This window comes from Lygodium microphyllum, chromosome 28 (assembly GCF_053477565.2).
Source record: "Lygodium microphyllum isolate KBCC chromosome 28, Lygodium_microphyllum_v1.1.10, whole genome shotgun sequence".
In the NCBI taxonomy this organism is placed as follows: Eukaryota; Viridiplantae; Streptophyta; class Polypodiopsida; order Schizaeales; family Lygodiaceae; genus Lygodium; species Lygodium microphyllum.
This window is the reverse complement of record NC_141162.1, coordinates 99165893-99181271: the sequence shown is the minus strand read 5'-3', so window position 1 is coordinate 99181271 and position 15379 is coordinate 99165893. Positions and strand designations below refer to the sequence as shown.

At 44.9% G+C, this 15379-nt stretch overlaps 1 protein-coding gene across 3 annotated transcripts in view; it reads left to right on the top strand.

The window, feature by feature from the left end:
• Positions 1–15379, top strand: part of LOC148011792 (putative acyl-activating enzyme 16, chloroplastic) — a 253538-nt gene that overhangs the window by 208447 nt on the left and 29712 nt on the right. For all 3 annotated transcript variants that reach the window (XM_087670449.1, XM_087670448.1, XM_087670447.1), the window contains exon 15: positions 7231–7310. In XM_087670449.1, the coding sequence (XP_087526575.1) occupies positions 7231–7310 (80 nt within the window). The remainder of the gene's footprint in view (positions 1–7230; positions 7311–15379) is intronic.

Genomic DNA, 15379 nt, shown 5'->3' with positions numbered 1-15379 from the left:
CTAGATTACCAGCTAGCTGGTCCATTAGGTATTCCAGTATCCCCTGGAGTTCCCTTTTGTTGGATGGTACTTGGAAGGTGACAGGCTCAGGCTTTCCCCGGTGGCTTCCTGCCATCATGCAGACTGGTGTAGAGAGTGCTTCGTTGGACTTGCCGATCCTTTTGATGGCTTGCTCGTACACCTCATGATCTGAGAATGGCAGGTCGATTGTAGCGAGAACGTGCATCCAATCCCGCTCATCCTGTGGACATGGGATATACTTGTTCAAGGGCCCATAGGGCTTCTTGACCTAAGTGTTCCCCTTGAGCATAGCAGAGATGGCATCTAGGTCGACTGGTGAGGTATTCCAAGTGTCCATCTCTATTCTTAGGGCGTCCGTTCTATTGCCAAGGAAGATCAAGCCGTTACCCCAATCTTCGATGACTCTAGCGTTACGCATCCAGGGTCGGCCTAATAGGATATCGTAGTCCACTCCCTTCATGACTATAAAGTCAACAGAGAACTGGACACCTGCGATCTTCACTGGCCAATTCTTCAGTACCCCGAATGGCTTCACTCTCATACCGTTTGCTAACATGACATTAAACCTAGCAGTTTCGACATGCGGGTTTTCCCAAGTCTGGAGCACTGCGTGACTAAGCACACTAACCCCAGCTCCTGTGTCTACGATTCCCTTTCTTATTATGTCACCTAAGGCTAGGACCGGTAAGACTACGTGCATCTTAGAGCCTTCCTAAAAGGCATTGACGTGCAAGGATTTAGGCACAGAGTGCAGCGTCAAACTTGGTAATTGCGTTTCTGCATCATGATCTTGAGGGTCTGCGGTGACCTGCTCTTGTGACCCTTCGACCCATTGCTTAAGATCTTGCCATAGGGTAGGATGTCGCTTAAGCAAATCTCCCAAGCTAAGTGTTACAGGGGTGGTCACTAGCGTGGTCAGGAGATTGTTAGATACTTGTCCTTCCCCTAGCTTAGATTGTCCGGGCCAATGGCCACGACTGATCTGTGGCTCTGTGGCATCAAGGCTTGGTCTTAGTGGCACTGCTTGTGGCGTGGTTGCTTCTGCCGACTTAGGTCGAAGCGATGATATTGGCGCGCTTACGCTGGAGAGATCATTGATCTCGTCCTCTATAATGGGCTTAGCGTCCTTGAGATGCTCTTGAGCCTCCTTCACCCATTCCTTTACCTTTTCTATGGCCTCTAACTGTCGCTTCGGATGCGGGTATTCCCCTACCTTAGCGCTTCCCTTTTCGGCCATCTTAGGGGTTGAAGTCTCTGCCTCTGCGTCAGAAACCTTCTTTCCAACAGGCAGAGTCATAGCACTCTCGGTCTTGAGTGCGACCTTGGCTTCTGATCTCTTCTTTTTCCGCCTACGGCTTTTCTTCCCTATAGAGGTTGCGTCAAGATTGCTAGATCTTGGTAGAGAGATGCTGGCCTGCTTCGTTTGGGCTCGGGTCATGATCCACAATGGAATAGGAGTGGCCTCCCCATCAAGGTTTTCGACACCAAACAGTCCCAATGGGACAGATGGTATGTTGGCTGAGCTAGAAGATGGTTTTCACTTTGGGCAGTCTACGAAAAGATGGGTGATTCCGCACTCTGCGCACCTTTGGTCAGCCTTATCTATGTTTTACCGCTCTCTTTCAGGGCAGCGTGATGAGACATGGTCAGGGTGACCGCAAGTCCAACAGGTGACTGGATCTTGTGTCTGCCCTCCTAGGCCCCTACCTCGTCCCCTTCCTAATGCCATCACCGGCACGGGTCGATAATCCATGAGGACCGCGTTGCCCTCGTCGTCATGCGAGACATAAGGGTATATGTAGGTCTCTTCCTCATTCGGCTCTTTCACGTAGTGGACTGGAGCATCGCTCGGTGGGTGGGTGACGTAAGGACCAGGCAATCTAGGTATACCTGTAGGATTTATGTCCATTCTAGGAACGGCTGGTTTCATATCGTTAGGAGTAGAAAGAGCCAATGGGGTTCCCCTTCCGAAGAATGGCTGCGGCCTGTTCGCTAGGTAAGGCTGGCCGTAGGGTTGTGAGTATGGAAGTCTTCTTGGTAATCTACAATGCACGACATCATGGCCGAACCTACCGCAGTTAGCACAAGGTCTTGACCTAGGGTCTTGACACTCGGCCGGCAAGTGGTTTCCGCCACAATACACGCATTGGACGTGCGAGCGCGTTGGTCGTCTCAACATGTCTTGCAACTTGGCTAATTCCATCTTGACCTCAGCTAAGCCTTGGTCTGTCTCAGTGGCCTTTCCCTTATCTTGGGATGATGGGATTGGCCGCTCACTAGAGGCTGACGTTCTCTCTAAGCTTCGCGAGTTGGTCTCCTCTAGATTTGAGCTCCTGGAGCTCCACTCTTTCAGCTGATCATCAACTCTGATGGCTTCCTCAAACACTCTAGCCACCGCATCTCGTTGTAGGCTTGAATTGCCTGCCAAAGCCTTATATAATTCCTCGTCTCGAATTCCGCTGATGAATACAATCGAAACTGCTCTTTTAGTCGGTCGCTCGCTCAGAGGGATTCTCTTGAAGAGACTCCTCACATGGGTTACGTAGTCGCGGATATCCTCCTTCTCTTTCTGCTTGACGTTCATCAATCGTACTAGCAGGTTATCGGAGTATCCGGGCTCGGCGAATCTCTTGACGAAGAGATCCTTGAGGTCATTGAAGTTGGCTCGCTCTACAGCATCTAGGCTCATATACCACGTCCTACCCTTGTCGCCTAGGCAAAGCCCGAATGCTTACAAGCGTTGAGTTTGGTCGTTGAGGCCGTTGGCTTCGCAGACTTGCTCAAACTGCTCAACAAAGCTGTATGGGTCGTCATAAGGTTGGTACTTATCGAGTTGCTTGGCAACAATTGGTATCTTGGCTTGGCTCTTTGAGCCTTGGTCCACCCCTAATCCTGCGAGCAGCGACGTCTCTAGTGCGGTGGCACTCTGCTCTACTGCTGTATTATCGAGCAGCCGTTTCATAAGAAGCTCGCTCAACGTCAAGTCTCCCTCTAGTACTCTCTCATGATCCGTTCGGTTTCAGCCAGCTAAGTTCAGCACTCGCTGCACCTCATACAACTCCATGCTTTGCCTTTGGCTCCTAGCCTGCTGATCCCTACTGTACTCGGCTATGCCGTGCAATGCCTTGCAGGCTAGCCTTCTCTCCTCTTCTAGATCTGCAATGATTGCGTCTGCTGCCCTGCCTCGGTGCTCGTACCGGGCGTACGCGTCGTAACTGCTCACCAGCTGCTGAATAGCATCTGGGAATACGTTCAAATTGAGCTCCTCATTAGACCGATGGTCTGAGCTCTCTTCCGTCATGATCGAGTTCTCGCGCTCCACTACGTTGTCGATCAGGTTGAATGGACTTGACAGATTCTTGTCGTTGGCGCTCCCTACTTGGTCCTACTCTGTGCTTTGATGGTTTATCTAAGTCTTGGGTCCTCTCCTATTGGTGGGTTCCTTGAGTGGTTTATCTGAGTGAGTTCCTTTGGTTATTGAATACAAACCTCAATTTATGGTTACTCGGTGCGAGTGTTGTTTCTCGTGCACTTGTGCCCAATCAAGCTTTCAGCTTTCTTAAGTGTACTTCAAGTGCGGAAATTCAATGTGAGTACAGCAAGCAATTCCTCAGCGTCTTACACACTCTCGCTTGTTTCGGGCTTGATAGGCTTTTAGATCCATTTTCTGGCCGTTTTGTCAAGGTTTAGGGTTTCCTCGTATGTCGCCTTGTCCATTTTCGGTCAATCAGGTTTAACAACTCAGCGGTTCGCATCTAAGTCCCTGGGTCTCGCAACTGCCGACTTCTAGCTGCCGAGCGGCTGCGCACTACAATTTCTCTTATTATGCGTGCCAGAATCAAGTTCTGAGTGCCCGAAGGGTTTCAACAGTTTGTGCTGCTGCGTATTTACCGGGTCAGGTCAAATTTCTGAAAATTTTGATAAAAAGCTGCACTTGGACCAACTGGTTCGAATTACAGGGTCCGAGTAGGTCACTCGAACGGGCCGAATGGCACAGGGCCGAGGGCCGAATTTCAGGGATAGACTCGGACGGTTTTGATTCGGACGGGCCGAATGGCAAATTCGGACAAGGTGATTCGGACGGGCCGAGGCACTTGGGCCGAGGGCCGAATTTGAGGCTCGGACGGTTCGTTCGGACGCCGAGGCCGAATGTGCCACGTGGCAAAAAGTTTTGACTCGGACGGCCGAATGGGTTGACTCGGACAGTTTGCCTCGGACGGTCCGAGGGCCAGGTCTGAGAACCGACTAGGGTTTGGCCGAATGGGCCGAGGGCCGATTCTGGGACTCGGCCTAGGAAAGGCAAATTGGATGGGCCGAATGCGGCACGCGTAACCCGCGCGAACACGATTTCGATCGATTCACCGAATGTAGGCCGGCGCCATGGCCATGCACTTCCAGATCCTATCTAGGGAAGTAAAGGGAGAGATTCGTATACCTGAATGGGCCGGTAAGTGCGTCGGTGATGCGATCGAATCAATACGGGCTGGAGCTCTCTCTCTCTCTCTCTCTCTCTCTCTCTCTCACTGAAATGGCACAAATGAGCTCTCCCTTGGCCTCCTGGCTCTTATATCCCTTCCCAAGTGTGGTGTTGATGCCCCCAATCACTCATTTGCCGATCTTAGGCATCATTAGCGAGTATTTTACTCATTTTGCACGATTTTTGCCCTGTTTTGAAACAGTAAACCCTACCCTTCCCCGATTCGATTTCCTAACTCTAATCTACGCTAAATGCAATAAAAATCAAAGGCAGAAAACTGAAATAGATTCTCCATGCTTTCCAATCATCAAACAACCAAAATATCCCAAGATACTTACTTGTTTTGAAGATCAAAAACACCCAAACTTCCTACCTATCTTAAGCTCCGTTTCGGGGATGAATCACCTACTTCGATGCTCAATATGAGGCGCACAAGTGCTCAAGCTTGAATCCGTTGGTCCCGGCAACGGAACCAAAATGTGGGAGCCTTCGCTCAACCGCCAAGACCCACGGACCGCTTATTGCTTCAAGCGTTCCAAACGAGCTTTAATGGCTATCTCTCACCTAGCCGACGCGTCGTCGATCCTACGAGTGTAGTGAGCTTACCTTGATGCTTAATCGAGTACCCTCCTCTCTCTTACACTCCGGTAGCTCCACGATTCTTTATGCTAGCTCAAGCATCCTCAAGCCTCCTCCATCTCCATGCTCCATCGTCCATAGCCGTGCGCGCAAGAGAAGAGAAAAGAAGAGAAGAGAAGAAGAGAAGGGGAGATGGTGAAGAGCTTCACCCACTTGATCCCTTACTCCCACACACTCACTCCCTTATACTCTCTCTCTCAAGAGCACACACAAGCAAGAAGGAGAGAAGAAGAGAGGAAGAGAAGACTCTTTTTGCCACACACCAAAGGAATGAGCTTCCATTCACTTTTCAACTTAATATACAAAACCCTAAGTCCCTTTTTGGGCGGTCATCCCCTTTTTCCCTTTTTTTCATGGCCGACCGTAGCCTACGCCTTTTTTCCATTTCCCACCACTCTAATTTTATCCAATTCCCAACTAATGCGTACAATTTGCACAAGAGCGAGCCTGGCGCTCTTTTACAAGGATTCGGGAGCGCTTTCATATTTAATGGTGCGCCTTTTACTCTTTTGTTGTCTCGGGGCGACACTGAGGCTTTCTGAGGGTCGTGCCCGAACGTTTAAATTTTTCAGGGTCTGGTTACCGGTCAAGGCACCTTTTTTTGCTTTAATCCTGTGCCTTTTTTGCTATTTCCTTTTTTCCATTTTCCGCTCCTCTGTGCTACGGGAAACACGGTAACAGTGCGCCTTGAACTGCTATGGTGGTCCAGACTAGGCCCCCATATCTGTACTCCATGAAGTAGTGTGGATGTAACCAGTGTATCGAAGAGCCATAGCTTTGTACAGGGTTCTTGGAATTTCACTTGTGAGCACATCCTCTCCAAACCACCTAGTGTTGTGTGTCCGCGAGTCACTCTGTGTCTACTACCTCTCACATAGAAAAGGTGGGCCGTGTGAATAAGACTCCTAGGTATGTATAAGAATCCACATACTCCAGCTCCTCAAATCCATATGTGAATTTAGGTGCTAATCTCCTAACCCACTGTGGTGTAGTATTAAATACCATCACCTTGGTTTTACCAAGGTTCATTGAAAGCCCACTATCCAAAGTATAGGAGTATAGTGCATCCATATGTCTCTGAAGAGAGAGAGTGTGTGGAAGAGGCTTGAAAGTATGAGAACAAACATAAGGCTTGGAAGTTGGAAGATATTGTATGGTCTTGTCTTCATGGGCAAAAAACAGCCTATTTTTTGTGGTACGAATTGGAAGGGATACGTACCGTACAGTACGTATAGTACGTTATGAATCATGCCAAGCGAACCAATCCGTATGTACTATGAATGCAACTATGCAATGATAGTGTGCAGCCTATGAGACACCAAGGATGTCAGTGTGGAACGGCATTGGAGCACTACATTTGGATGTTACTCCTCTCTCCCTCTCTCTCTCTCTCTTTCTCTCTTTCTTTATTATGTTTCATGTTTATTCCCTCTCTCTCTTGTTCCTTCTTTCTTTTTCTCTCTTCCTCTCCCTCTCTCAATTCCTCTCTTTCTCTCTCAGTACACATCATTTTTAACAAAAACAAGCAAAAGAAAAGGAGAAAAAACAAAAACAAACCAAGAGGGAGCAATGCACTTACCGCAAAGGCCCGAGGATGGATTCGGCGGCTCCTCTTTACGACGGCGGTTCCTCTTCGCCCTTCGTGGCATGCATTGCATGGTTCCACTTGAAATATACTCACTTTCTTTGGACTTGTCCACAATCTTAAAACTTTTGCATAGATTGTATATTTTATCAGTCAAAGTTTCCACAAGATAGACTATATAAAAATTTCTTTGAATGGCATCCATATGTCAAATCAACAAGTTTTATCCAAGATGTGCTACTAGAGAGTTTGGCTACTTTGATCAATCCCAACGATGTGTTTCATCCCACGCCAATTAATAAGTACTGCTACATTAGTCATTGAAGGCAAAACCATTAATAACTAAGGACATAGTGAGCATTTTTTGTTTTCTCAAAGGACACACTGAGCATTTTATGTTTTTTTCCATTATTTTACATTTCAAGTGAATAGAAACCCTTCACATTTAGGGTTTCTGCAGATCAATTGAACAATTCTTTGTTCTCAAATTGTAAATGTGTCTTTGCAGGTGAAAACATTGAGCCTACAGTAATAGAAGAAGCTGCAATGCAGAGCAAGTTTATCCAGCAAATTGTGGTTGTTGGACAGGTATTGGCCCCTTGTTTGTCTTGTTTCCTCAATATCCCAATGCAGGAAGCCATTACTCCTGTTTGTAACTGCGTGTGTTTTTTTTGAGAGACCATAGTAATTCTAGATTTTAGATTTCAGTATTCATTTGTCAGAGAATTGTTAGTTGTCCTTCTGTAAAATTAAGTCATAATACTTTATGTGAGGAAGACACAAGGGTTTACAGAGAAAACAGTGTACAACAGGGGGTTTCTCTGATGTATTATTAATTAAATTTTCTTTTCTTGGGAAAAAAAACATTTTGTATGACAACCCATCACTAACAAATGAGCTCAAAGAACAAAAACTGATAGTATGCACTAGCTATTGCAACCAGTGATCTGAATATAGTGGAATGCTGTCTAGCAGCCACTATCTGTGGGAGTGAGGTGAGGGATGCAGAGTGTGTCATCCTCTGAAGGGATTCTGAATAGAGCAAATCACTCTCTTGGTGCCGAAGATAAAACATGTAGGTCTTTGAGGATGAGCAACTGCAGCAATGCCTACAAATACAGCAGTCTTTCAAAAGAAGAGAGGTTCAAAACAGCAGATGCAGCAACTTGGAAGCAGCCCATATGAAGAAATGCTAGGATTTGCACAGACAAAAGATAGAATGTACAAACACAGTTGAAAGACAATTACTCAAACAGTAACGTGATAAACACAAACAAAGAAGAAAGAGAACTTTGAAGTGAATGAATTAATGCTATAAATGAATGAGAGAATGTACAAAATGCTCAAGGCCAGAGCTCTCGAACAGCCAGTGGCTCTTGTCAGAGTAGGCTGAGAGAGGTGCTGATGTGTGTCCTCCACTGAAGATGGATGATGAGTGCAATAACCACCAGTCAAAGCAGAGGCTGATGAAAAAAAGTGCTGAGAAAACAAAAATGACCTACTGTAGATGCAAATGCAAACCAGGTTGATGCTGGAAATGGAAGGGTAGTAGGCTAGGAACCAAAATGTGGTAGTCTCTAGGGCTGAAACTGATAAGTGCAGCAATGTAACCACTTGAAGATGATGGCATCTGATCACTGGCAACAATAAGAGGCTGCGCGACATCTACATACCAGGTAGCAGTCGTTGGGGGCTGGAAAACTAGTGGAAGAGGGCTGATGATTGAAACTTGCAAGACAAGGATGGGTTGAATGGTGGCAGCATGTCTATTTATAGATGTAGAAGCTCCTCCCAAATTAGCATTTAACTTATGGGGCTCAAGAACTCTCTAGGACTGCACACCGTCTAATGAAACTTTTGGTAATTTACATGTTTTGGGGCTATTTTAAAGAGCTAATGAGTTTGTAATGCAGTTTTTGCTCATCCCCCCCTTAGGCCTAAATCTGAAACCAAGAAGGGATTGGAAGAAAAGCTGAAGCCCATTTTTACCCTAAGACGTCCCATTCCAAAGCCACCACGAAAAGGAGCGAAGTGGCCCAAAGCCATGAGGACAAGCAAAGGGACGGTGGTGATGTAAAGAAATACTCATCTACAGCTAGCAAACACAATCGTATGACAAAGCACAATTGATGAAAAAACTCAGTAGGGTTAGGGTAACTCAAGGACAATGAATACAAAAGCTGAATAATTAATGATGAATAAATACAAAGTTCAATACAGTAAACACACTATGTAAAGGTGAATAGTGAACCTCAAACTCCCATGTCTCTAAGATCACGGTAGAGAGTATGAGCTAACGAGTGTGTCCTCTTTGGTATGGATCCCAAAATGCAGCAATCGACCTCTGAATGTGTACAAAGTAGAAACAAAGATCTTGAGTCTAGATCAGTGATGACAAACAATTCTCGAGCAGCTCGAATGAGTGGGCTACAGGCTAAAAAGTAGTAGGCAGACGAAAGTCACAATTGTACAGTGCAAACACAGCAGTGTGGCTACCCCCTGGAGAGATGACAACTATTATTAGAAACCTACAAATTTAACCTATAGAAGATCTACAAGCAGTAAACTGAGCTGTCAGGTGCCAAAAGACTAATGGGGATGGCTGCCTAGCAATGAAATCAAGCTGGACAACTGCCACTGCAGCAAACTCACTGTTAGATGGCTAAAGACTAGTCACTAGGAGCTGTGGATGTCTGATCACCGCCACAAACTAAGGTAAATGCCAAGGAGGGATGTAGACAGCAGTGGAGAAGTGGGTGCTAGTTGAAGGACTTAAAAACCAAGATAGGGCTAAGTGGTGGGCAGTTGACCTGTCTATTTATTGAAATATGGATCCTTGTAAATTAGGGTTTGGCTTATGGGACACAAACACTCTCTAGGAATGCGCACCATTTAATGAAACTTTGTTAATTTGAGTTTTGGGACTATAGTAAAGTGCTAATCAATCTATAATGCATTTTTAGCTCAATACCCCCTCTCAAGCCCAAGATTGGAGCCAAGAAGGAAATATCAAGATAGCTCTAACCCAAATTTTCTTTTACCTCAAGGCATCGCATCCCAAAGCAGCCAAAGCATCAAGTTAAGAGTGCACATCGGCTGCCTAGTGACCTACCTAGACTATAGAGGCGATAGTTTTCTTACCAAGGGAGCCCGAGTGGTCACCCCAGAGAGGCTAAGGCATTAAACAAAGGGTACTTGTTGGCCACCCAAAGGCCTACTAGGACTTGCAAAGGTGGATAGAATCACAATTGACCTTTTCTCTCTGTTTTGTTTTCTCTTTTTGAGTGTTTTAATTGATGCTTTTCGACCTATCAAGTAATCTATGCCCAAGAGGAGAATGGAAGGAATGGTTAGACCGAACGCAACACAAAACAGACAAGCTATCTTGACTTGAAGAGTAAAATTACAAGGGCTATGTACAAAGCTACCAAAGAGACTGCCATATGAGCTACCACCAATATGGTGGATCCAAAGTTAGCCACTCTTTGACCAAAAAGAGATAAATACCCACAAATGTATGTTTACAAGAGCAAAATGCCAATGCATGGGATAACGTAAAGGACAATGCAAGACATCATGCTCTTGCAAAATGTTGTGTAACGGTGCTACTTGGACAATCTTAATCATCCTACATGTGCTACTTGGACAGTGCTACTTGGACCTTGTGGTGCAGGGTGGAGGCGACGGGGGCAGCACAAGGGGTTTTTTAAAGCCTCCTTTAGTATCTCAGCTTTGCGATCAGCAAAGTCATGGCATCTTGGTTCTTTAAGCCTCTTCCTTCATCCAAGGTCTAGGGTAGGTGCGCCATTGATCTGTAGGTAGGGCAAAGCAAGTCGGGTACAACTGCAAACAAGGGCGCAAGCAAGAGGGGCAGTCGGCGAGCAATTCTCAGGCAGACAGAAGTGTAGGCGGGGGGGTGACAAGGCAGGTGGCAGATAGCGAGGAGAAGGGTCAACGACCAAGGGAGGAGGCAGATGGGCAGGTGGCAGATGGTGAGGACAGGGCGACGGCTAGGGCTAGGTAAAGGCGGCGATTGAACGGCGATGGTGGCGTGGCGAGATAGTCGGGGCGAGGGGTAGCATGTGACACAACGGGCGGAGTTTTCTTGCTCTTTTTGTCTTCCACTTAGGGGACAAGGCCCTTGGTTCATGGCACAGTTAGGGGACAAGACACTTGGTTCATGGCAAAGTTTGGCAAATCTACAGGTAGCTTTCTAGACGATATTATAGTTGGGACAATGACCTTCTCCTAGTTGGACAAATTTTATTTAGATGACTGGGCTTGCAATAGGGAAGATCTAGTAGGGACCTTGCACTAATACAATTGATTACTATGGAGAAAGTTACAAGAATTACTACTCGCATCAAAATTCCTGTGTATTTAAATTATGATGAAGATTTAAGGGAGGATATCACAAGGATTTGTAAGGGAGGATATCTGAAGGATTTGAAGGGCCAAGTCCTTGTTATATCACAAGGATTTGGCAATGCACCTAGTGACTTGGATCAAGGTTTGCAAGAGGTGAGCTGCTTTCTTAAGAATATGGCTAGGGGTAAGCACTTCAAAGGGCTAGACAAGGTGTTAGAGGACTCGTGAGAGAAAATGGATCCCTTGCCAAAGGATTGTAGAAGGGAGGTCGAGTGGCCAGAGATTACTACATTGCCATGTTGGGTTTGACAACAAGGCCTCCAAGGTTAGGGAAGGATAGAGAGATTTGTGGTAAGAGCACTAGGAGAGTGGTCACAAAGAGCATGAGAAGACACTTGATGGCCCCATTTTCAGAGGAGGAGATTGCAAAAGGCCCTGCTAGCACTACCACATAGATTGGACAAGGCTTTCTTTTTGAGTTATTGGGATGTTATCAACGTAGGACTATTAGCAACATATCAAGAGATCATGGCATTTGGAGGTATGCCAAAGAGGCTATCTAAGGGATTGATTCATTTCATCCCAAAGGTGAACAGAGATAGATTGGATCATTCAATGGAGACCGATCACTTTGCTCAAAACTTTGTTTGAAATCCCACCCAAAGTGATCAAGCTTAGGTTATATCCCTTGATGTTAGACCTCATTCACCCTACCCTAATTTTCTTTGATCGGGAGTGCAACATTGAAACCAGTCTCACATAAAGCGGTAGTTCCTTCAATTAACACCTAGTCTTTTCACACACACACAAAAAGAGACCTCACTTCCTCGCTCAACACCAAATTGGCCCCGAAGACCAGCGCCCCTCTCGTATTTCTTTATCAATTAAAAGATGAAAAGTTACAAAAATGAAATGTTCCAAAATACATAACCTGTGAACAGTTGGTTTTCATCTTATCTGAGTAAATCCCAGCTGCATAAGGGCAGTACAGCATGACCAGATCAACATCCCTTTTATTAAAGCATTTTCTATAACCATAACTCAATTATTCATGTACAGAATTGCAGTCTGCAGATTTGTGAATTCACTGTTCGTACTGTCCAGCATGTCCAAAACAATATCCCCTTTAGGAAAGCATTTTCTGTGACCAAAACTCAATGATTAGCATGTCCTGAATTCACTGTTCTTACTGTCCAACATGTCTAAAACAACATCCCTTTTAGGAAAGCATTTTCTGTGACCAAAACTCAATGATTCGTGTGCAGAATTGTAGTTTGCAAATCTCTGAATTCACTGTTCTTATTGTCCAGTATGTCCAGAACAACATCCCTTTTAGGAAAGTATTTTCTGTGACCAAAACTCAATGATTCGTGTGTAGAATTGAAGTATGCAGATCTCTGAATTCACTGTTCTTACTATCCAACATGTCTAGAACAACATCCCTTTTAGCCTGGCATCATTCCAGCATTAAAACAGTCCCACAAACAGCACTAAATTAGAGCTGAAAAACCCTTCGATGGAATCAGCCCATCGTGCAAAGCATTTCCTCTGAGAATAGAGAGAGAGTTCACCAGAGGGAGCAAGCTCTACCTCCTTATAAGAGTCAGAGTCGAAGAAGTACTCTCCGTAGCCGATGTTCTTGGAGCCATTTGCCCTTAGCTCCTCAAAACTTCATTCTCAAATCTGCCCCTTATGGCTATTACGTTTTTTTTTAATGCTCTCTCTCTCTCTTTTGGGAATTTGTGCCACATGGCATATGTGTAACAACTTTCCGGTTTAAACCTTCCGGTCTAAAATTCTCCATGTTCAGTGCAAAATTTGACCCCGGCACAGACCAAAGAATTAATCCTCATGCAAACACGAAGATAATGACACGAACAAATTCTGGGTTCCAAAAATAGTAGCTCCCTAAATTTTAGGGATGGAGACCCCTACATTCCTCAAGTTGTTTTGAGCAACTTTTATTATTGCATCCACATCAAAAAGTGTAATGTGGCTCAGTTACGGTGACTTTTATTCCGTGAGCATTCTCACATGTGCATCTTCTGTCTTGGCCAGGCTCATTGTCCTGCACCATTTCCAGTGGCTAAGCACACAGTCCCAAACCATTGGCATTCTATTCTTCAGTGCCCATTCAATCCGGTCCCAAGGCTTAGACAAACCATTAGTCCAATTTGTCCCAATGGCTGCCTCTTCTGGCCATGCAAAGATCTCGGCTTAATCCAAAGAGACCTCTAGGGGTAAAAAGCAACAACAACTAAAGAAAAGAAAAATAAATTATTTATATAAGTAAATAAGGAAAGCAACTGCAAAAAGTATCTCCACCTGGTGACAAACATTCTAGGCAATATTTTCACCTTTTGAAAGTCAATAGCTCTTGCACAATCCAGAGACAAAAGCTTATTGTTCTTCTTAATTTCAAGAAGGCAGAGGATGTAGGCCGGCTCTAAGAGCATGAAGAAGAGAAGAAAGGCCTTTTTGCAGACATGGAATTCAGGCACTTTCTTTCATACTATCCCTAATATGGTTTGGCATTACAGCCCACCAGATTGGTTGTTCACACATCCATTGTATTTTGATGTACTTAGTTACTCTTCACAAAGTTCCTTTAACTTATGTGTTTTGCCTTAGGCTCTTCGTCGAGGTGTTATTAATAGAAATTTCTTTTCTTGAAAAAAGAAAAATTCAAGAAGACCTATGATAGAGTTGATTGGGAGTTTCTAGATGGTACCATGCTGAGGATGGGTTTTCCAAAGCAGTGAATCAAAGGTATAGCAGATCCATATTCATCAACTCACAAGCTAGGTCCTCATTGGTAGGGCCAAAGGTACCAAATTCAATATTCAAAGGTCAATGAGATAGGGATGCCCCCTTCCACCTCTTCTTTTCTTATTTGTTGCAAAGGCCATGAGCTCCCTCTTCAGGGATAGAAATATAGGTATTCAAGGCGTCAAGCTTCCATCCCAAAGTTTGGGTTGCTATATGTAGAGTTTGCAAATTATATACTTGTTTACCTAGATGGAGATGAGGATAATTTCAGGGCCTTTGATGGTCTTTTGCATAATTATAGAAGCTTTTATTAATTGACACAAATCCTATGGATTTTCAGTTTGTGATACTCAGCAGATAGACTAGAAGCCAAATGGGAATTTCACTTGGGCTCCCCATGGCACTTCTATGAGGTGATCAAGCTCCCATGTGGGCATAAGATAGAAGCTATTATATTGGAGCATAGCAAGATTAACACTAGCAGGCAAGGTGGCAGTGGCAAACCAGTTTTGCTAGCCATTGGGACAAATAGCAGGCAAGGCGGCAGTGGCAAACCAGCCTTGCTAGCCATAGATCAAATAGCAAATAAGATCAAAACTCGACTCAAGATGTATATTGTTGAAGTCAAAATCAACACATCAATCAGGGACCAAATGGTCTCAATATAGTTCTCTAGAAACAATAGACGACTGTAAAATACAATGACCAAGATAGTACTATTGCTAAGTGCAAGGCCTAGAAAAACAATACATGATAAGCTCTATTTTTGTGAGAGCACCCAAGATGGTAGTCAAAGAAGACTTGGTAGAAAGATTCGAGAGTCATATGTCATCAAGTAAGAGGACCCTTCGTTTCTTAACCTCTATGGGTATGGATAGGCTCATAACAATGATGGTTTGCTCCCTACCATTATATAGGCAGTTCTACCTACAATGGGACCTTCTCTCCACCCATGTGTCATGTGAGGTATCCAAACACACTCTCCACCCATGTGCTATGTTCAATAGCCTTTCCTACAGCTTCACCCGTCGGCTCCTTAATGTACTACTAGCAACTCTGGCCCAAATGGCTACTACCCAACATAAGATAGAAGCTATTATATTGGAGCATAGCAAGACTAACACTAGCAGGCAAGGTGGCAGTGGCAAACCAGTTTTGCTAGCCACCATGTCATTCTTTGGTAGGTGAAGCCACTCATTAGGAATTTTATTTGGTTAGCTGGAGATGGAGCCCTGTAAGGGCTAAGGTAGCTTGGGATGTTTTCATCCACTGTAGATTAAGGGGTGGTTTGGGGATGATTGATCCATGTAGTTAGAGTAGAATGTTGATAGTTAAGCTCATTGTGAGGGGCCTTCTTCCAAGCGAGGTGCCATGGAAGAATCTACTACTACGGAGATTAGAGACCATTGCTCCTACTTATGGAGGACCATGTTAACCTAGCACACATTGGATATTTTAGCATGTCTGAGCTACAAGACTTGGGAACAGTTTTGAGGTCAGATTTACTGCATCTAATATAT